Source organism: Tenrec ecaudatus, chromosome 3, assembly GCF_050624435.1.
Source record: "Tenrec ecaudatus isolate mTenEca1 chromosome 3, mTenEca1.hap1, whole genome shotgun sequence".
Lineage (NCBI taxonomy): Eukaryota > Metazoa > Chordata > Mammalia > Afrosoricida > Tenrecidae > Tenrec > Tenrec ecaudatus.
In genome coordinates, this window is record NC_134532.1 from 73694944 (window position 1) to 73717958 (window position 23015).

Here is a 23015-nt window from a genome sequence, read left to right on the forward strand (position 1 = left end):
AATTATTCATGGACTTCCAGAAGAATTGTCCTGTGGAGGAAGAAGTATATCCAGAATGCTTCTGTGAAATTGAGAATGGCAAAACTTCATCTCACATCCTTTGGATGTGTTATCAGAAGGACCAATCCTCAGAACATGAGAGCATCCTAGTAGAGGACCGGAGGAAACGAGGAAGACCCTCAGTGAGATAGGCACAGTGGCTATGGTAATGGACCCAAACGTAACAACTGAGTTTGGTGCTGGAGGGGCAGTGATACGCAGGGGAGGGGAGCTATCAGTCAAAACCAACTGGCGGCATCTAACGACATTGGTGATAGAAAGTAGATATGGTGGCATGGGTAGTTAAAACACTGCTGCCCAAAGGTCAGTAGTTTGAACTCAGCAGCCACACCATTGGAGAAAGATGGGCAGTCTGCTTCTGGAAAGACAAGCTTTGATAGTTCTCTGACCCAGTACTACTCTGTCTTGGAGGGTCTCTGTCAGTTAGAATCCTCTTGATAGCAGTGGTTTTGACTTGCATTGGTGATAAAGGATAGATGAATGCTTTTTTCAATGCATTTAAACTGTAGTTTGGGAGAACAATATGGATTGTACCACAGCCTGACAAATGAATGAACAAATGAAATCATAATGTTCCTGAGGAGTGCTATGAGGCATGATTTTAGATATGTCATTAGGGAAAATAAAGAACAATTGATAGAAAGGATATCAGAGGGTGAAATGACAAGAGTCCCTAATCAGGTGAATTGGTACAAAAGTCACAGCGCTGCCGTAAATAGCCCAGCAATCATTAAGCTGGCACGTTACCAGGCAGTGTGTCCTGGTTACTAGAGATGATGTGACCAATGAGTTAGAGCTGACGATGGCAACTGACCACAGCAGTAACAAACGTCCCTGATAAAAGTGAAGGCCAGGTGGGGAAATTAACCTGTGTGCATGAAACCGCCAGGGTTTTATAATAGCAAACGGCTTCTGCTCACCCTAGGGTTTAGATGAGGGCTTAGGTAGGGGGAAAAATGAGGAGCTGATATCAAGGGCTCAAGTAGAAAGCAAATGTTTTGAGAAGATGGTAACATATATACAGATGTGTTTGACACAATGAATGGATGGATGGATGGATGGATGGATGGATGGATGGATGGATGGATGGATGGATTGTGATAAGAATTGTATGAGCCTCCAATAAAAGGATTTTTTTAATCACATGAATGTCATGAGAGCGCAAAAGCTAGGATGGCCCCCACTGAACTTAGCATCTTGCTGGAGGCTATCCAGTGAAAGCTGGGGACACAGATGGGAAAGTTGTTCCATGGAGCTGGAAACACCACTACTTCCAAGGAACCATAAGAAGCAGAGGAGGGAAACATCCTAGCTTCTGTCCTCACCTTTGACTTCAGTCTTTGTTTCTTGGGTCATTCTTAATTGTAAGCCAACAAGCAAGTAGTCTGCCAAATGCGGTTCCTTGGGAATAGGTGTGATAGATAAGAAAGCAAATCAACAATTAATCAGGACAGTCTACCTTGTGGCTCCTAAACACTTACTCTTACATTTTATCCAAACACAAATTATTTCAAAGCAATCCTGATATGGAGTCAGGGGTCAGGATTTGGTGTGTTAACCAGCCCTATAGATGATTTTGCTGCATGCAATATTTGAGGCCCTCTGGCTTTGATGGGTAAGATATAGAATTAGCTGTCAAATTGAAAATTCATGCTTTTCCATGTAATTGAAATTTTAGACATGAGTGTGATATGAGTGAACTGGACTAGAATATTAACCACATTCTCTTCCAATGGTTTTTAAAAATATATAATCAGTTTATCAGGGGCTCTTACAATTCTTGTAAGTTTAATAAACATTTGTAGCTGACTGACCGATGGTAAAAGTGAATATGAAGCAACTCAGCTGGAATCATGATTTTGTGCTGTGAGAGTAACTTTGATCATAGCCATTTTAATGTGCCTAAATTTTCAAAAAGTTATTCTCTAAATTTTATTGATATCTTTGGTATTTTTTGTTGACATATTGACCCTTTAATATATAAAGATTTTCTTAAATTAACTAATTAATATCTTACATCTTGATGTTTCTACTACATAATTTATTTACTATAATGTCTGTTTTATAGAATATTCTCAATTTTGAATCTCTATAGATATCAAAATAAAACAAAAATTCAATTAGGTGTCCAAAATACTTTACCTATTTTATTTCAAACATATGTACATCTGGAAACATTCAGATGGCTGAGAACATTTTCACATGTCATCTGTGTGTTTGACACTAAGAACGCATACAAAAGACATGTGAAAGAATTGGGAGTCTGGGAGAAATTATATTCTGTATCATACTGGAGTATGTTAAGGTTGAAGATGTCTCAAGAGCAACAGATATAGGTGGGATTCTACAATGATAAGCTGTCTCCAAATTTTCCAATCCTAAACCCAGTAGTGCCAGACTTCTGTGTACAGACTGTCCACACAATGTAACCAAAACTCCTAGCAGGACTCCTACATGATGAAACCCAGTGTTGAACCACTGACCTTGCAGTTGCTTCACGTAACCCATGGGACCAAAATGTGGATTCTGATATGTTCCTATGAACCTGTTCCTCCTGTGCTGTGGTTGTTCTTGTTAGGCACTACGGAGTCAGGTCTGAGTCATGTTGGCCTTATGGAAAACAGCACGAAACACTGCCTTGTCCACAGTCATCCTCGTGATTGTTCTTTCATAAATTTTATTTTAATAAATCATTTTATTGGGGGGCTCTTACAGCTCTTATAACAATCCATACATCCATTGTGTCAAGCACATTTGTATATATGTTGCCATCATCATTTCCAAGACCTTTTCTTTCTACTTGAGCCCTTGGTATCAGCTCCTCATTTTCTCCATCCACCCCCCAACATCCCTCCCTCATGAAACCTTGATATTTATCAATTATTTTTATTTTCATATTTTACACTGTCCTGTCTCCCTTCATCCATGATTCTTTTGTTCATCCCCCTGGTGGGGAGGTGTTGTACATCGATCATTGTAATCTGTTCCCCCTTCCTGCCCCTTCTCCCCTTACCTTCCCCCTAACTTCATGGTATTGCTACTCTTATTATTGGCCCTGAGGGGTTTATCTGTCCTGGATTCTGTGTGTCAAGAGCTCTTATCTTACAAGCTCTGGTCTAGCCAGATTTGTAAGATAGAACTGGGATCATGATAATGGGGGTAGGGGGGAGAGCATTAAAGAACTAGTGTGTCGGTGCTATATTGCACTCTGGCTGGCTCATCCCTTCCTGTGACCCTTCTGTGAGGGGATGGTCAGTTGTCTACAAATGGCTTTGGGTCTCCATTCTGACCCCCCTCGTTCCCATCAATATGGTTGTTTGTTTTGGGCCTGCTGATGTCTGATACCTGATACCATCAACACCTCGTGATAACATGGGTTGGTATTCTTCCTCAATGTGCGCTTTGTTGCTTCCCAGCTAGCTGGCTGCTTGTTTAAGCTCAAGCCTTTAAGACCCCAGAGGCACCACCAGCTTTCTTCACATTAGCTTATACACCCATTTTTGTCTTCAGCACCACAGAATGCCAGGCTATTAGAACAAAGTGTTCTTGCATTGAGGGAGGACTTGAGTAGAAGCCCAATGTCTGGTACCTTAATACTTAACATAAATATATGCACATAGATCTATATCCTTATCATTATATTTACATATGTACATGCCTCTATAAATGTCTTCTGCCTCCTGGTTCTTTCCTCTATTTCCTTTTAATTTCCTCCTGCCCCACTATCATGTTTAACCTTTATTCGGCTCTCTGTACTTCATGATTATTCTTATGTTTGAACCCACTGTTAAAGCTACTCTGTTAATTCCACTTGATGGCCTTTCCCCTCCCCCCCACTGCCCTCCCACCCAACTGTCCCTGTACTTTAGGAAGCATGTTATCCTACTCCCGGGACTGGTCTTTCCTGATAACAGCTACAAAGTACGAGATATAAAGCCTTGGCATCTTTGCCTCTAAGGAGCCTTCTGTTTTCTGGTATTCTTCTAAGACGGATTTTTGTTGCTGTTGTTTTGTTTTGGGGGTGGGGTGGGGGGTGGGACAGTCCATGTTACCTGTCTTCAAGTCTTATAACCTTCCCTATCTCACTGTAACTCAATGCTCAATTTTTTGATTTGGTAGAAAATGATGCCACTTGGACTGTTCTTTTTCTTGTGAACCCCGCTTGAAGTTCATCAGAAAATCATGTTGCCTTGCTACCATTTCAAACTTCAGACATTGTTATCACCCTGTGTAAGTGGTTCGTCTCCAGGTTGTGGCAGTAGCCTATTCCTGATCTCTTTGTTTTCTCTCACCCCTCGCTTGTCCTATTACTAACACAGTAGTCAAAGTAGCCAGTGAAACACAGATTAGATTATGTCTCCTCTACTCAAGACCTTCTACTACACCTGTGTGTTTCTACAGACTTCACTTTTTGCAGTGGCCTCTAAGGTGTCTCATAGTGTGATCTTTTTCACCTCTTCTCACACCTCTTTCTCGCATACTTACATCATTCTTTCCTGCAGTGTCCTCTACTGTTCATTAGGAATTTGGCAGTACCTGTGTCTTCTGCCTGAAATGCTTTTCCTCATGGGGATCGATCACTCACCTCTGTTAAGTCTTTGACAAGATGTCATCTCAGTGAGGCGTCTTGACCACCCTCTTTAAACATGCCATCTCCTATGTCTTTCTCTTGCTCCATAGTCTCACCATCAACCTACTAAATACCATTTACCTTGTATGATCAAGTGCCCTCAGGAGACTACGTGCATATGAGGAAAAGTGTCCTTGTCTAATTGTTTACACAGGTCAACTACCAAAAACATGGCCTGGCACAGTTTCTGTTTCATGATTCCTTGATTACATGCATGAATTAAATAGATGGTGTCATTTAATTGGACATTTTTTAAAAAATCAGGGAACAATAGAAAGCTGTCGGATCACACTGGGGTGAAACACTAAGGACGTGGAACAGAGCAGTCAGGGAAGCAAAGCAATGAAGTCCTTGGGGGCTACCAAAAATAGACTTTGGGCCCAGGGCGTGGCACCCCATTAGACTCAACCAGAAAATACTCCTAAAGGTCAACAAACAACCAATTCATAGGCTTTTATTTTTTTCTGTCATTTTGTTGTTGTTTTGTCTTTGCTGTTTTGCTCTCTTTTGTTTTCATGCTTATAATTGTTTCCACATGTCTCTCTGGAAAACATAGGTGGGATGAAAAATTCAGAAGTTATATGTGATGACCTGTCAGGAACAAATAAAGTATTTTTTATTTAAAGGTGAAAAAAATTTTTCAGAGGAGAAAACAATGGAAGTGATATAGGGTAGGGGAAGGTAGGGAAAAGGAAGGGGGGTGTCAACAAGTTCAGAGACAAGGGAACAATAAGTGATCTAAAATTGATGGCGAGGAAGGCATAGGATTCCTGAGGCTTGATCGAGGACAATGTAGCCTAGAGGAATTTTTGAAACCTGAATGAAGACCAAACATGACAGTGGGACAAGAGGAAGGTAAAAGGAAATAGATGAAAGAACTAGGAGGCAAGGGGCATTTAAAGAGGTCTAAATACAGACATGTACATCTGTAACTATATTTATATATAACAATAGGGAACTAGATCTGTGTACATATAATTATATAATAAGTATTAAGGTCAACATTGGGCCACTACTCAAGTACTCCCTCAACAAAAGAGCACTTGATTCTAATAACCTGACATCTGTGATGTTCACCTTCCCAGTATGATCACTGAAGACAAATTGGTGCATATGCAAATGTGGTGAAGAATGCTGATAATGCTCTGCTATCAAATGATATATAGCATCTGGGATCTTAAAGGCTTGAAGATAAACAAGTGGCCATCTAGCTGAGAAGCAGAAAAGCCCACATGGAAGAAACACACCAGCCTGTGTGATCATGAGGTGTTGATGGGATCAGGTATCAGGCATCAAAGATCCAGAACAAAAAATCATATCAATGTAAATGAGGGGGAGTGGAGAGTGGAGACCCAAATCTCATCTGTAGACAGTTGGACATCCCCTTACAGAAAGATCACAAGGAAGAGATGAGCCAATCAGGGTGCAGTATACCACTGATGAACCACAATACTTTCCTCTAGTTCTTTAATGCTTTCTCTGCCCCACTACTCCCCCAACTATCATGACCTCAATTCTACCTTACAAATCTGGCTAGACCAGAGCATGTACATTAGTACAAATAAGACCTCAAAACACAGGGAATCCAGGACAGATAAATGCCTCAGGACCAATAATGAGAGTAGCACTACCAGGAGGGTAAGGCGAAGGTGGTGGGGAGAGGGGAGAACTGATCACAATGATCAACATATAACCCTATCACAGGAAAAACAATGGAAAAGTGGGTGAAGGGAGCCATCGGTTGGTGTAAGATATGAAAAAAATTTATAAATTATCAAGGGTCCATGATGGAGTTGGGGGGATGATCTGATAGAAAGGGCTTAAGAAGAAAGAAAATGTTGATGAAAATGATGATGGCAACAAATGTACAAATGTGCTTGACATAATGGATGTATGTATGGATTGTGATAAGAGCTATACAAGCACCCAATAAAATGATTTTTTTTAAAAGAAAGCTATTGTATCTTGGAGATACTCTGTCAGGCTACTCCAAGGCTCTCTGTATTAATAGTGATTGGGTCCCAAAAGAATTGCATAGTGAATTTATTTTTTAAAACATGTCATCACCTATTAAAAGTTCTGAGCTTTAGCATGGTTAGCAAACTTCTGTTTTCTGCAAAGGACTGAATCGCCCTTTATAACTCTTTACAATCCTTATCATCTCTATGGCAGCTCTGTGACTCTGCCGTTATAGCACCCGAACAGCAATGCACAATATGTGACCGAATGGGCATGCCTGTGTTCTCATAGAACAATATTTACAGAAACAGGAAATCGGTTAGTCCATGGTGCATTACTGGTCGACTTTCATCTATCATGGCTGAGCTTGCTTTGTTTAAAATAAATTTTTCTATTCTATATGAGCCCCCCACCCCAATTGCATAAAATAGTCTGAACATCATGCTAAACAAATGCTTCTCAAAACAACCTCAAGATATGCTGAGAAATTTAATATTCTCATTTGATACAGAGTGCCTGAGGTCTAGATTCTACCCTGAAGGAAATTCAGATACCTAGTTAGTGGAAGAATGGGAACAAAATGGCATGTTTTCTGACTCTCAATTGAGTGTTCCACTTTTATCATGCTGCTTCAGCATTAAAGTGGAAGAGTTTTTGACATTCTAAATTTCAAATTGTAAACTTAAAATATTTGAATATTTCAGCAGCATGCTTTTCTTTTCTGTTTATAATTTGTGTTATTTTTGTTAACTGCTGCCAAATCAGTTCTAACTCATAGTGACCCTCTGTATAATGGAACAAAATACAACATAATCTTGTATCATCCTCAAAATCATTGTATTTGCGTTCATTGCTGCAGGCACTGTGTCAGTCCTTTTCCTTGAATTTGTACCTCTCTTTTACTGACCTTATATTTGTCATCAGAAATTGAGTCTCAATTCTTTGCTCATGAAACTCTGAAGGACTCGAATATTGGAATGGTCTCTATGTTGGAAAAAAACAAAAATCATTTCTTTTTTTATTAGCTTCTCTTCTTATACTTCTCTGTCTCTTTGGAAATGAAAGGTGATGCAAAACAAGATTCAATTTTAATTTTCATTACGTAGGTGAAACCATAGGCATGGGCTTTTACTGTCCATTAACTTGTGGGCGCGGTGAATGCCTGAAGTACAAATGATGCTGCCGGCTGTAGACACAGACACAAACATGCGTATATGCATACACAAAAGCCACCTCCCTAGCAATCAAGCATTGATCTCCACAATTTCTCTCTTACTTTGTGGTCCTCAGAAACTGGGCCCCTCAAATCTCGCTAGCTCCCTCTTGCTTTCTGCTGTGTAGATACAAACTTAAACTTCTGGTCTGGCATTCATCTGTCCTACATGTTCCTCCAGTTTCCCATTCTCCACGGGGTTCTCCTCTCTGTAAATGCTTAAGGCTTGCATTCTAGATTTCTATACTCTCGTCTGAGATTTACTGGGCTCCCAGTTACCAGTTTAGTGAGCCAGAACATAATGGAATGAAATAAAAAGGCATGGATTCAATCAAAATTCACTTAGATGAGTCACTTGATGTTTTGAATGTCTCTATTTCATTGTCAGCTATATGAGAATAAGTTCATATATATGTTTTGTAATTCAAAATACATTCTACCATTATCTCACCGGGGAAAGGAAGTTAATATTTCTAGTGTCGGTTTCTGTGACAGTAAGATGTCACACTGTACCTGTGAGTGTTACAAAGATGAATGAGATCACGATTGTGGCATACTTCAGGTTTCTCGATAGAATTATACTACTCCCGGACAGAAACAAGTCAGTTTATCAACCCATTTCAATTGCATCACAAAAGCTCTTCCTGTGGTTAGACCAACCTACCTCTCTCCCCATTCAATAGCCTTTATTCTCCTGTATCTTATCTATCATGCTACACATAACTACCCACACTAACTTTCCTATGATATTTGACAAATCATCACCTCTTTCATAATCTTTCAAGAAAGTGTTTTTTTTTTTCTTTTTGAAATATATTTGTATAGACAAACTTCTCATTAAGATGTTGAATTCATTGATCCTCTAGCAAAGAGTAAGGTGAATTCTAATAATTTTATAACCCATCATCCCCTTGCATAAAGGGATCTTAATATGACATGAATTGACACTAGGCTATCCTATGACCTCAATTCAACATAGCATCATATACAATAAGTAGACAAGCAATTAAATCTGGATAAAATCAGTTCCAACCTTTAATTCTATCACTGAAGAGACAAATAACAATTGTATCACATTGTAAATCCTTTATTTACAATTCTCCAACTCCCTCAGCTATTTAGCATATCTCTTTCCAAAACATGTACTTTTTCTTTTTTGATGTATTTTTAAATCATTTTATTAGGGGCTCATACAACTCTTATCACAATTCATACATGCATCAATTTTGTAAAGCACATTTGTACAGTCATTGCCCTCATCATTCTCAATACACCTGCTCTCCACCCAAGCCCCTGGCCTCAGCTCATTTTTCCCCTCCCTCTCCACTACCCCCTCCCCCTCCCTCATGAACCCTTGATAATTTATAAATTATTACTTTGTCATATCTTGCACTGTCCGACGTCTCCCTTCACCTACTTTTCTGTTGTCCATCCCCCGGGGAGGAGGTTATATGCAGATCCCTGTAATCAGTTTCCCCTTTCCAACCCACCCTCCCTCCACTGGTCCTGAAGGGATCCCTGATTCCCTATGTTTCCAGCTCTTATCTGTACCAGTGTACATCATCTGGTCTAGCCAGATTTGTAAGGTAGAATTGGGATCATGATAGTGGGGGATGGGGGTAGTGGTGAGAAAGCATTTAGGAACTAGAGGAAAGTTGTATGTTTCAGCGTTGCCACATCTCACCCTGACTGGCTCATCTCCTCCCCGTGACCCTTTTGTAAGGGGATGTCCATTGTCCTACAAATGGGTACTTTTTCTTTATCGCTTCTTCTCTAAAAACTACAACCCAGAGCTTTTTGTTTCATTCTAGTCTACTTGTCTTCCACTTGTATTTCTTTGTTTGCCCTCAGCTGTACTGCAGAACTCAACAGGAAGCAAAACTCTCCTTAGAAATTAGGTAAAGGAGAAAAATTGAAAATGCAAAGTCATCTTTACTAGATAGATCAGGGAAAAAGAGCTCTGATAACATACTAGTCAAACATTTTGTTGCTCTTGAATAAACATTCCAGGTTGCCAAATTAGAGGGCACTTTAGGCTGGAAAAAAACAAAACAAACAAACCCAAATTACAAAAATCTGATTCATGTGAATGGGTTCAAATATACCTTATTATCTGCTTTTTGTTTTATCATTGGGAAATTCCCAAACCAGTTTTATTCCCATAATCCTTTTATTATTGAACCTGAGTAATAGAGGGGGTTAAAAATTACCTCATACTTTTACTGACACCTGAGGCAAGAGTGATTTGCTTGTGCATCCTATGAAATATGTTGGAGCACATCCTCACTAGCGTCTAGCAGCCTAAAGAGGTAAGCCAGAAAGGTCTGTTATAGAAAGATCCAGGTTTCTCCGCCACCTTTATCTGTTGTTATACTTTGGGGCCTTCACTTTGTGAGAAGGCTTGATTTCGATTCTCCCTCTAAGGTAGATTCAAGGGCGGCCGTTTGGCCTTGGTGTATTTCCTGGAAAGCCTGGCTTGTGAGCAAGAGGGAGGTGAAGCCCTGGAAGGCTTAAATGCTGCTTTTCATTTTGGTCCTAACTTTTGGGAAATTCATTTTTCCTTTGGCTTTCAGACATCTTTGTGTCCATAATATGTTCTCCACCTCCCTTTCTGTGCTGCTCATATTGTCAGAATAAAATTCATTGTTTCTACTGCAGAAATATAGAATGAATGCATGAGAAGAAAGAAAGTAGCCAACTAACACTCTTCAGGACCAGGACTTAAGCCACTTAGATGCGAGACTAGATAGTTGTCCATGCAGTTCAACTTCACGAAAAAGAAGATTAAATTAAGGATTGGTATATTATACAAATTTGTATAATATACCAATCCTTAATTCAGTCTTCTTTACTCATTGATTTCTATCCCCTCTTCAGACTCTTCAGGTATTCTGAGAAGACTTGAGTTCTCATGTTTAAAAGCCATCTAACTGCAACCTCCTCTTACCTTTGGCTTGGCTTTAAATTGTAGGACGTTTCTGGAATCAAATAATGAGTGATTTCTTAAGTAACGAAAACATGTGAAAAGATCAATATGTTACCATTCAGCCCTTCTCCTAACGTACCAAGTGCCGTGGCACCTAATCTGCTATATTGTGTGCATTTATTGAAAGTTTATAATATTAACCATTTGAAAGCATTTTGATATATCAAATTCAATATATTTTAAAAATCAGTTTTCAAATTTGCTTTGGTTTCGTAGCCGTGGGTTATGTTACTTCAAAACTAAAAAGAAAAAGATGAAAGTCAAAAATATCACTCAGCTCTGATCAAGTTGTTAGCATGATATTTGCTTTCTTATAATGCTTTTTTCATCTTCAAACCTTAATTGAAAATATAATTTGAATAAACTGGTTTCAGAGGACTTTGTCCTTTATATTTTTTCAAGATTTTACAGCTTCTGAAAGAACATAATTTCAATTTTAAGACATCTCAATGACTTTCATCTAATTGTGTTGGCTTGATTGCTAGTACATTTAACTGTAATTGTTTCAGAATGAATTAGAGAATAGATTTTGTATCACAGAATAAAGTATTAACAAAGTGACCTATGAATGTACTGTAGTTTAGGTGTTAATTTTTCATATTTACCAGTACAAGCCCTTTTAAGTTGCTTATACTGTGTTAGCTATGGTTATTTATTATTAATAACAAACTACAAAGAAAAATTAAAAACATATCTATTATTCTCCCATATTTGATGGATTTGGCATTCAGATAACACAAATGGGAGGGGTCTGTCCTTGCCCCATTATGTCTAGGGGTTGAACAGGAAATGGCTAGGGACTGAATCTTCTAAAGGGTCCTTCGTTCACCTTCTGAGCCTTGGTGACTACAAGGTTGGGCACATCTTTGACTACTGACTGATACACCACAACATGACCCTTGTGTGACTTGGCCTTCTGATAGCATAGTGACTGGGTTCTTATGTGCAACATTCCAACTGGGAGAATGCAGATGGTGAAGCTCCACAAGAATCTAGCAGAAGGTTCACAGTCATGTCTGCCCTGGTTTTCGAAGTCACCTAGCATCACGTCAGTGAGAGTCTCTTAGTCAAGACAGTCGCTAGACTGCACAGCATTGAGATAATCAGACTCCATTTTTTAGTATAAGAAAGCCAAAGGGCCTGGGGTTATATATTACAGCCATCAGCATGGAAGTGATTGACTTTCTATTCTCCAGAAATATTTTCACTTGTCTTTGTTATCCTTACCTCTGTAATAAGTAAAACTATTTCTGGAGAAAGTCAATTACTTCTACACTGATGGCTTTAATAGAGACCCCCATACTCTTTGGAATTTTTCACATTAAAAGATGGGAGTTCATGTCTGCTTATCAATTCCTCTCTTCGCCCTACCTCTATGCCAACAATATTGGGAGATGACGCAGGACTGAGCAGTGTATCTTTCTGTTGTGCATAGCTTCACTGTGGGTGGGGACCTACTCAGTGCCACATGACAGTGACAACATGCCAATGATACGTCTTTTAAACTATGACTTGCCAACATTAAAAATACATACGTAGAGATACATAAATACTTTATCATTGTTTTCTCTTGGAAGCAACACAAACTCTGACTCACGGTGTTGTAACCTATTTTTTTTAAGTGTTGAACAGCAAACTGGAAACTCCAGTGATGGGGTGAGCTTCAGGATCGGTTCACTGACTCCACAAGTTATGGTTGTGTCTGTGTATTAAATAGGAATACAAACATAAAGTTAAATAAAAATATAAAATTAAACATAAATGTAAACATGTAGTTCATCAATCTGCTGTTTTAGTGTTGATTTAATACTATATCTTATCCCTTCATATTTAAGAATACCATCTTCAATTACCCCATGCTCAATCTCCTACTTGACCAAAGTTCCCCTTCTTCCTCTTTCCAGAATCTAGAGCTTCACTGCACCCAGTGAAGCACAGGCCCTACCATACTCTTGAAATCACTGTCAAGGGCAAAGTGGCCTTCTGTGTGGCACACATCCAGATGCCCATTCTGAATGAGTCCTGATTTAAAGGGGGTGGAAGAAGTATAATACATATCTTCAAAGTGGATCTGATGGATCCCATGAAATTTTCGTGCTGGCCACAGAATGAGAAATGGGTGGACTGAACCCTGGTTGATTAGCTGTCATTCCCAGTTCATTTTGGACCAGTTTCCGGTAGCTGTCATTACCATTCCGTTTTAGACCAATATGTGCTGGGTAAAGTCTTCCGAGCATGGGGGATGCAGCCATCACTCTGACCTCATTGCTGTCATAGTCCAATCAGTTGAGAAGTCACGGAGCCATTCCCAGTCACTTGTCAGCACCATGCCTTTGACGCCAGTCAGAATCGCAGTCACAACTCTGCTGGTTGAGAAACCTTACTTGGAACAAAATTCAAAATCATAGAAGAGACCGGGCTTCCTGGCCAGATGCAGGCTGGTGGAACTGAGACTAATGATGGTCCTTCGGCACTCTTCAGTCCTGAAACTGTACTCACCCCCTGGGCTCAATTTCCAGCCAAACGCGGGTGGCTCTATAGGGGAGAAATGAACACTTTAGAATAAGCGACCACGTAAGGTCAACTGGGCACTATTTGCCCGAGGACAGAGTTGAGCAGGAGGAGTAGAAGTAGGAAACATGGGGAGAGGGAGGGATGTTGGATTGAGAGGCCTGTGATGAATGAGATGCAGCAAATGTGTTATTTGATGTATGGAATGTAAAACTGATGGTCATTTTACAATAAACAGCTTGAAAGAATACCCCATGTTAGTTTTTCTCTCTCTTCAGGGGTGTGTTGAAAAGAGACCAGTCACTGGGTTTGTCATGTGATCAATAAGTCTGTCTGTGTGTGTGTGTGAAAGGAGAATGTTCTTTATCTTGAAAAAATTCCACCCTTTGCCTGGGAAAGTAGCCTTTGTCTCAGAGACGAGGAACTTTTCCATAACATTGACTAATGCCTTCCTGTGCTCTTCAGACTTGACATGGGATTTAATACTGTAGGCTCCTCTGCCAGGAGTTGGCGTCATTGTTTTCCACTACGAGTCCATGAAGCACGACAGGGTTCTTGTCTTCGTTTTGAAGTTGAGGAGGTAGTAACAGAGAGTTAAGCATCTTTTCCAATCCCACACATCAAAGCACAGGTAGAGCAAGCATTAGAATCAACCTCCCTGGAGATATAAATGTGTGTATACTTCAAACAAACAATAAAGCAGGTCATAAAATAATACTTGAGAATTGTAGAGGAAACAAGTGTTACAGATATATCGGCAGTCTATATGTATTCCCCCAGGCTCCCGCCCCCAGCTCTCTTTCCGTGGTCATTGCCAGGTGTCACTGAGTAGACCTGGACCCATAGCTGTCCCTGTGACAAGAGTGGCACAGCCCCATAGGGTTCATATGCACTCTTACCTTCCTATCATTACCAAAATCGGATATCCATTGATGACAGTTGTTCAATTTTTTTTTCTGTTTCCTTATAAAAGGTATGCCATGGGAAATGGGGCTTAGAATTTCCCTGGCATGTCTACTTTGCATATCAGTTCTGAGGGATGCAAATGGGCAAAAGAAGCTGCCTGTTCCTACAGGACTGACTCACACTTCCGTGCCTTTACGGAAACATTCTCCATCACCTTAGATGCACCCACCAACCATGGTGTCTTCAAAATACGCTGACTGGCCCACCTATTTTTCATTGAATTGACCATGCCTCCTCCAGGGCCCCTAGTTTTATCTTACTGATTTTGGTCATAGGCTTCCCTCTGCTTTCCTGTGTGGCTGAAACTTCCGTTGCCATTAAACTATGGAAATAGGCTCCTAACACCAATCTTTTGGTTCACTCCTATGCAGTCTCCTTCACCCTTGCTACATAGATCATTTTAGAGTTTTAAAGCAATGCATGCTCGTTGTTGAGTGGCTTGTATGATATTTAAAAATTTTTCAAATCACTTAAATATACAACCAAAATACAATCACCGTTCATATCTAAGTAGATTATTCTGTCTGCCTATGGATGCATATTTCGGAAGCTGGCCTATGTGCGTGCACACAGACTGACACAAACAAACCCACACAAAATGTTACATAAACACACACATGCTTTATGCTGATTAATTTTTCTTAATATCTTGGCAACTTGCCAGGTCAACATCTCTCTGTATGATCAGTAAGGGCTCCTTCTCCTTCTGATTGAGTGATTGCCCTGACTTGTTTAGGTTGCTATTTAACAGTATTACCAGCAGGAGTGGTAGAATTGACTTGTTCAAAATATCAATGTACAAGTCTCATAGTTACCCTCCCTTTCCCTATGTAGTCTTACCTCAAAAGCAGGGGTTGGTTTTGAGCCTCTTCAAGGTAGGCCATATTCTGCTCTGATCCCTTTAGTTTGGGGCTGTGTCCTGTTATTGCGTGTACAGCAAAGCGATTCCAACCTAGAAATGAGATACCTTTAGTCAAACAAGCATTTTCATATGAGGACCACATGTAATTATGTAGTAGGAATGTGATTGTTCATGATTTCTCCTTTTAGCAATAATGGAAGTAGGATCATGCATAATTTTTGTGAATAACTTGAATATTACCTCCTACTCAAATCACTTTCACCAGGTTGATTCTGGCTCCTTGTGACCGTGCAGGACAGGGTAGGGCTCTCCCTGCGGGTGTCTGAGCTGTCACTCTATGGGAGTGGAAAACCACATCTCTCTCCTGCAGAGCAGGTGGTGGCTTCAAAGTGCTGACTTTGCCGTTAGAAGCTCAATGCACAGCCCCTACGCTACCAGGGCTACTCTTCCCCACTGCTAGGGGGCACACATCTGGATTGTACACCAGAAAAACAAACCAAACGACTCCCATCATGCTGTCGAGTTGCTTCTGTCTCAAGGTAACCCTTTGTGTTAGAACTAAGCTATTAGGTTTTCTTTGAACACAGAACATCAGGCCTTTTTTTTTCAGGGTGTAATTGGATGGGTTTGAGCTGCCAATGTTTAGATTAGTAGTCCAGGGCAAGCCCATTCCATTGTATTACCCAGGGACGTTGTGTTTTATACATCCTTCCTCTATTTTGTGGTCTTGATACCTAATTGTTTTAAATAGATATTTCCACTTTGCCAACCACTCCACCCTTTGATAGATATTGATTTCTAATATAGTTCATTTGGAAGTTTTCTCGACCTTGGAATTAAATCACCAACTACTCAGATAGGTTATTTTTGCCAAAATGGGTCATCTGAGATATATTTGGAAGTACAAAGCCTCATCACTGTTGAAGTTTATTTGTCAGTTTTTTAGTGTGATCTGAATCAGAAAAGTCTCATCTATTTCAACTGTGTAGCTAAGTAACCCAAATATAGACTGTTGATCTTATGTATGTCTTCTTTGTTTTTAGTTGCAGTCAAAATTCTCAGACATTCTTTATGCCTTGGTTTAAATATTCCATAGCGCTAATACAATCTCTCTCTGAGGACGCCTACTTATTTCCATAATCATCTTCTGCTCTTACGTCTTATCTTGCCACTGTCATGGACAATTCTGTCCTGATATAAAGTTAATACCATTTTATGTTTTACTCATGAGTGTGTAGAGCAGACAGTGTCATTTCCTGTATCCTGCCTATTTGTTGGAATTGACTAGACTATAGTGAGTTTCAGTTGTTTTCACCAAAATATTTTCTTCCCGTGTTGATTCTTACACTGCCCACCCCACCATGCCATAGCTGTGCTTCTTTATAGGGAGATTCTTAACCATGATGTATTTTCCCATCAAGGGGACATCAGGTAATAGCTAGAGACATTTTTGATGGTCAAGAGAAGATGATGGGTATTACTGGTGTGTGACCAGAAGATACAAGCATTGCTTCTGGACTGCTACAATACACAGAACAATGTCCACAACAACAAAGAATTTCTCAGTTCAAAATGACAATAGGAATAAGTTTGGGAAATTCTGTTCTATAGCAAGTGACTTTTTCCTTTTTTTTTTTGACTGTTAGCATTCTCCCACCCCTAAAACCCTTAGTCTCGGGCATTTCCGTGCTATGTCATCCATGTTGGGGTCTTCGGTTGGGAAGAGGCAGCGGTCATTATCTTTGCCAAAACATTTCCCATTGTGGGTAAAACAGTCCACGTATGATCCACTGAACTGACTATGGGGGCAGAGACTGGGGACTGAGGGAGATGCACGCATTTTTCTCACTCAAGAATGAAACTGCTGTCGCCATCTGCCATCCAGTTGATTCCCATAGGATTTTCAGAAGTAATTCGCCAGATGGATCATCCAAGGTACTTCTGAGCAGGTTCAAGCTGATGACCGTTTGGCTGTCAGCCAAGGAGTAGAGAACTTAACTCCTGGGTCCTCCGAAGATAAACGAGTGCAGTGGGCATCCGGCAGCTCTCCTCCAAAGGGCATTTGTTGTTATCGCGGCTGCGTTTGCAAATAGGTTGAGGAGCGCACTATGGGCAGCATGATGTTAACAGTTTCTTCCCTCCCCCACCCCCCTCTACCTATTTTTGTTCCAGACATTTCACAGTTTCAAGAACAAAATGATTTGAAAGGATTACTAGCAAATCTCCATCAAAATATCCAAGCCAAAAAACGAAAGAATGTAGAGATCATGTGGCTGGCGGCAACGGTAAGACTCATATGCCAAAGCAAGGCCCCTGCTGTGCATTATGGGTACTAGGTATCAAGCCCCATTATCCAGGGAATAGGCATTTCACAGTGGTCGTTTGTTCTTTCTGTATACCAGAATACAAGATATGTTATCCGTTGGCTGGTCTTGTACATCCTGGGAGGGTCTGCGATTTAAAGGAGGTCTCCTTGATCATGTCTGTCGCAATGTCCATCTTCATTAGCAACAATGATTTTGAACGGATGCTCCAAAGGCATATGGTTCCAATCTCTGACTTACAACCCAGCAGGATTTCTAGACATATTGTTGAATGAATGAGGTTTTAAATGTGCTTGGTAATTTAGATATGGGCATAGAATTTATTGCTGATGGATTTCTCCTAGAGTAATGAACCATGAGATATATGGTTGTCTGTTGTTTAATGCCACCCTCCAGGGATTAGGGCTGTGGGCTGTCTCACCTCATGTTTCCACAGGAGCGAAGAGGTATTTTTTGTTTTGTTTATTGTTTGCTTGTTTTGAGGGCAGGGGATAATTTTGTTTTTCTGGAAGCCATTTCGGCAGAGTTCACATAAAGCTATGAATTATGCAAACATCCAGACCCAAAGATCCTTTCATTGGTAAAGGATCTTTTCATTACGAAAGGAATATATTGGGGACGTGAGCAATGAATGCCAGGTGTGCAGTTACAGAACAGTGTGGCTCATGTAATTTGCAGTCCAGGTTAACAAATTGCCTGGTATATTGTATTCATTCTTTATCAATGGCGTATAAAATAGAGCCTGGTCCATTGTGTTCATTCTTCATCAATGGCGTATAAAATAGAGCCTTCTACCCTATTGCCAGTGCTCCCTGTATAATACAGTCTTACTTAAGCTCTTCTGGAAAGAGGAATGGATCATTTACCGTGGGGCTGTATAAAGTAATTCACCAGGAGCACAGCGGCCAAACGGCGCTTGGCTTTCCCTCCATGCCCTCCTGCAGCGCCAGGAAAGAACATCAAAGGTAACAAGATGAGACGTTGCCTTCAGGATGCGCGTTTACACAGTCCCATTGAGCCTCCTCTGGCAGGGCTTGAAGGTGGGCCTTCGCAGTTCTTTCCCCAGTGTGGATGCTCTTTGTATTTTCAAAGGCTACTATGGTGGTTAATTCTCCAAAAATAAATAAATAAATCAATTCTGAAAGGCAAGTTGCAAGTAATTTTTGCTCTTTGGTGAATAAGATGAGAGCAGGAAGGTTGTTTGCATATGCTGAGGCAACCCAGGAACGCATGGATATGCCATCATATGCATAATGTGCAGCTGCCAGCAGGCAAAGGAAGGGTGTGCGTGTGTGCACATGGATGCATATTTTTCTTAGTTGCACTGCCCCTAGGTGAATGTTTATAGTCTTCCAAAGTGTCATATATTTAAAAATATTTTTATGACTCATACATCATGATCATAATGGCCTCCTCACCACTCAATGTTAACACAATTATCATTCTGTATCAACTCAGCATTAGATAGGAATATTACTTTATTACTGGACACATTCTCTTAAGCTACTCCCTAAGTTTAGAGTCACCTGTATAAACCAAGAACTTTAAAATACTTTTCATTGAAAACAAGAAGACATTCCTTTTTGAATTTTACCAAAAGTTTGTATTTATGTGACAATTTTATTTTCTTCTCTTTAATTTCTTTGATAAATGTTTTTTCATTTCACATGAAGAATATGAAGCTCTTTGGTTTTTTCTTTGATGGGATTTAAACACTGAAAAAGAGAATATAAAGAGGGTTGATGGCAATCAACTATGTTAAATCCATTTTTAAACTGATATCATTCAAAAGATGTATGGCTATGCAAATATAAAAACCCTGCCCCGGCCTAATAAGGAGCCCTGGTGGCATAATGGGTTTTGAGTAGGGCAGTAAACCTCAAAGTCAGCAGTTTGAGACCAGGACTCACTCAGAGAAAGCTAAGACTTTCTCACCCCATAATGATTACACTCTTAGGATCCCCCCCACTTTTCATCCCCCCCAGCTAGTTCTCCTCTGTCCTATAGAGTTACTATGAGTCAGAATCAACTCTTTAGTATTGAGCTTGGAGCTCAGAACCCTCAATTAATTGCCTCCATCACCACCCTATCACTCCAATTTATTATTTTAGAAATTAAATATTTATAAAGGAATATGTGACCATTTTAAAGAAATTAATTCCATTAAAAATAATATCCCATAACTATTGATGCCTATTATCTTTATCATTTTATATGAAATTCTCTGAAATAATGTTTATTCAAAATGACTAGAATTTTCTATATGAAAAATATTTTGTGATGAATTCATATTATTACATTTCTCTAGTAATTTATATTGCCAAATTGAGAAACTGTCAAAGGACTTAATTAATAAGTCATTGTATATCTTAGTTTAAATGTCAGAATCACAATGAAACATGGTATCAGCCCTTGGAAAAAAATGGTTTATTATATACTTTCCTCAAGCCAGGTAGCTGATAAGTCCTCCTTAATAGCATATAATAAAGTAGTAATTTTACTACATCAAGGAGTCTTGCTAATGTAGTGGGCTGTGCATTGGGCTGCTGACCTCAAGATTGGCGGTTCGAAACCACCAGCCACTCTGCAGGAGAAGGAGGCGGCTTTCTACTCCCATAAGGAGTTACAGCCTGGGAAACCAGCAGGGACGTTCTACCCTTTGGAGTGCTATCAGCCAGAATCAACTCAGTGGCGATGAATTTTTTTGACTTTTTACTGCATCACATTAATTTTATTTCTAACACACATTGAGTAGTTTTGTTAGTACTCAAGTTGCTTATTCATATATGTTATGAAACTTATTCGGGGTTAAGGATGGGAAAGGTGTAGAAGGAGCCACCTGGTGATGACCACTCAAGAAGAGAAGAGAATATTACTGCTCAGTGGTTCTTGCTATGATGAAATAAGACAACTGTAGCACGAATATCTGTCGTAAGAGGCCTGATTATGCTGTCAATTAAGTGTTGTTTGACTGCTGACTTCAAGGTTGGTGGTTTGAATCCACACTGCACCCCAAAAGAAAGTTGAAGCTGTTGGCTCCTTTAAAGATGTATAACCTCAGAAACCTTATTCACAGTCACTGTGAGTCAGAATCCACTTGATGGCAGTAGGTAGAGAAGACTCACAGTGAGAGAGCACATCATAAGCTAAAGACTTGCTCTGTGAATTCACCACTGGGTTTACATTGGAACCCTGGCTCTGTTCCACGCTGTGTAATGACATAACCTATGTAAGCCTCAGATGTTCATCTGTAAACTGAAAACAATGAGACCTTCCATTAAGATTCATATGAAGGTAAATAAGAGAGGCACCTATAAACATTTCCTTAGCAATTTCTTACATGGTACACAACACATATATAATAAAGTGTCTAAATTTTATAGTTTTATTTGTCATTATTACAATCAATGAATGGTTTCTTTCCCTGCTGCACTGTCAGGATCTGGATATGTAAAGACTAGCAAAGATCTCAAATATAAAATGAGAAGATGTTAGTTATTAAGTAAGAATTAAATCAAGTGTTCTCTCCAGGGAGTACAGATTTAAAAAACTCCCCAAACAATTGAGTTGTTGCTCCCTGGCTGTGGTTTCAGTTGTCATCCGCTGTGCACAGGGCACCTCCTCAGGTGGCCTTGTCTCCTATTCTAGAGATACATTATTATAAAGGCATTTGCCTTTGAGTTTGTAAAATTCATCACAACCATATGCATCAGAATCTATAACTTCTCCAAAGAGGTGTCAAGGGCTGAGTTCTCAGAAGGTCAGCACAACTTTCTTCCAGACTCCATCTGGGTAGACTTGAACCTCCAATCTATCAGATAAGGGCTAAGCAAACGAGTGTGTGCACCACCCAGGGACCCCGAAACTTTACCTACAAAACCATTCAGTAAATGAAATTTCCCCCACGGGCTTTGGAAAAGAGATGATAACGTCTTGATATTTTGATAAAATCATGTGCCTTGTACGTCAGCATAAAACAAAGTCATATTTGGGGCAGACGAGAAGTACTGTAAGTGTTTAAAAGAGCCTGGCACTTGAAAGAAAACATGAAAGTGTGTTTGTTACAGATTTGTCGCAAGCTCAACGGCATTCGTTTCACTTGCTGCAAAAGTGCCAAAGACAGGACATCCATGTCGGTGACGCTGGAGCAGTGTTCCATCTTGAGAGATGAGCACCAGCTGCACAAGGACTTCTTCATCCGGGCCCTGGATTGTATGAGAAGGTATTCCACATGGCACCATCGCTTTCCATTGCGACGTCATTTTCCATTTGCTTGCTTTCAGCATTTTACACATGTTACTGAAGGACCACAGCTTTGGTAGTTTCATTGCATTTCCGTGGCTTTAGACCTCAGGCATGAAAGAGGGTTTCAGTCTTTCTCCTACTAAATGAAAATGTGGATCTATTGGGACAGTATTTTGGGAAGATATATTTCAGGAACTCATTTGGACCCTACTTATAAGGATTCTGGGCACTTCGTTTAAGCGCAGTTGAACAGCTCATTTCTTCAAAAGGTTCCTTATGATTTTGTACAAAATGAACACTTAAGTCATTGTCAAGACAAAGCCTTTCCAAGTGGCACCAGGTAGTCGATCAATTCTCCGCTGGCCTGCAGGGTCTTTGGGTCCAGCGTCCTTCTTCCTAAACTTAATTTCACATCACTCACCACAAAGAGGGGATGACTCGGGCACTTTAAAATAGCAAAAACAAATTGTTACCCTGCACACATTTAAAATGCTGTGCCTGAAGTCATGATTCTTGATTCATTGCCACAGTAATTAAAGCTAAAGTGTAAGCCATAATGGTAGGAAAAAACGTGCCTCATTGCAATGTCTGTCAGCAAGGACACACGTTAATTAAAAATTTAAGGGAAATTGTCTCTCTGCCATAAGGACTCACTCAGAAGCACACCAGGAAGCATGGGACAGACACCCTGTGCCCAGAAAGGAATGGCCTGTTGTGAGAGAGAGGGGCTGCGGTTTCCTGGCTTGTCGTTAGCTTTCTGTCCTCTTATGCCTGTAGTTTTCAATGGAAACGTTAGCACCTGCCTGCTTCCATTCTCTACCTCTATGTTTGCCTGCTAATGAGCGGTTTCTGAAGTCTTCTATTTCATCCCATTTCATGTCTCTTGGCATTTTCATTGTGCAGGGATTTGGGGCCTAATTTTGATAAATGAAAGAGGATGTGTTAAGAAGTCTGACATGAACATCTCAGCCATAGTTGGGTTGATAGAAAAAAACATTCCTTCAAAATATATATCAGCATTAAGAGAGAGACGATTGAGAAGCCGAGCAGAACACCTTCACGTGCTCGTACAAAGGAGGCAGCTGATGGCACAAGGTGCTTTGTGAGGACAGGAAAGGTACCTGGGATCACAGGCCAGCGAGACCTGGTAAACATTCTGGATTATGAAATGTCTGCTTATTTATTTAAGGGAAAGGTAAGAGAGGACCCTTAAATTAGAGAACTCCGGTATTCTGGCAAAGAAAGACTATTTATTACAT

The 23015-nt window shown here is 40.1% G+C and overlaps 1 protein-coding gene across 3 annotated transcripts in view; it reads left to right on the forward strand.

Moving 5' to 3' along the window:
• The window catches only part of INPP4B (inositol polyphosphate-4-phosphatase type II B), a 975417-nt gene that overhangs the window by 869741 nt on the left and 82661 nt on the right, over nt 1–23015 (forward strand). For all 3 annotated transcript variants that reach the window (XM_075543753.1, XM_075543752.1, XM_075543754.1), the window contains 2 exons: nt 17360–17472; nt 21579–21733. In XM_075543753.1, coding sequence (XP_075399868.1) covers nt 17360–17472; nt 21579–21733 — 268 coding nt within the window. The remainder of the gene's footprint in view (nt 1–17359; nt 17473–21578; nt 21734–23015) is intronic.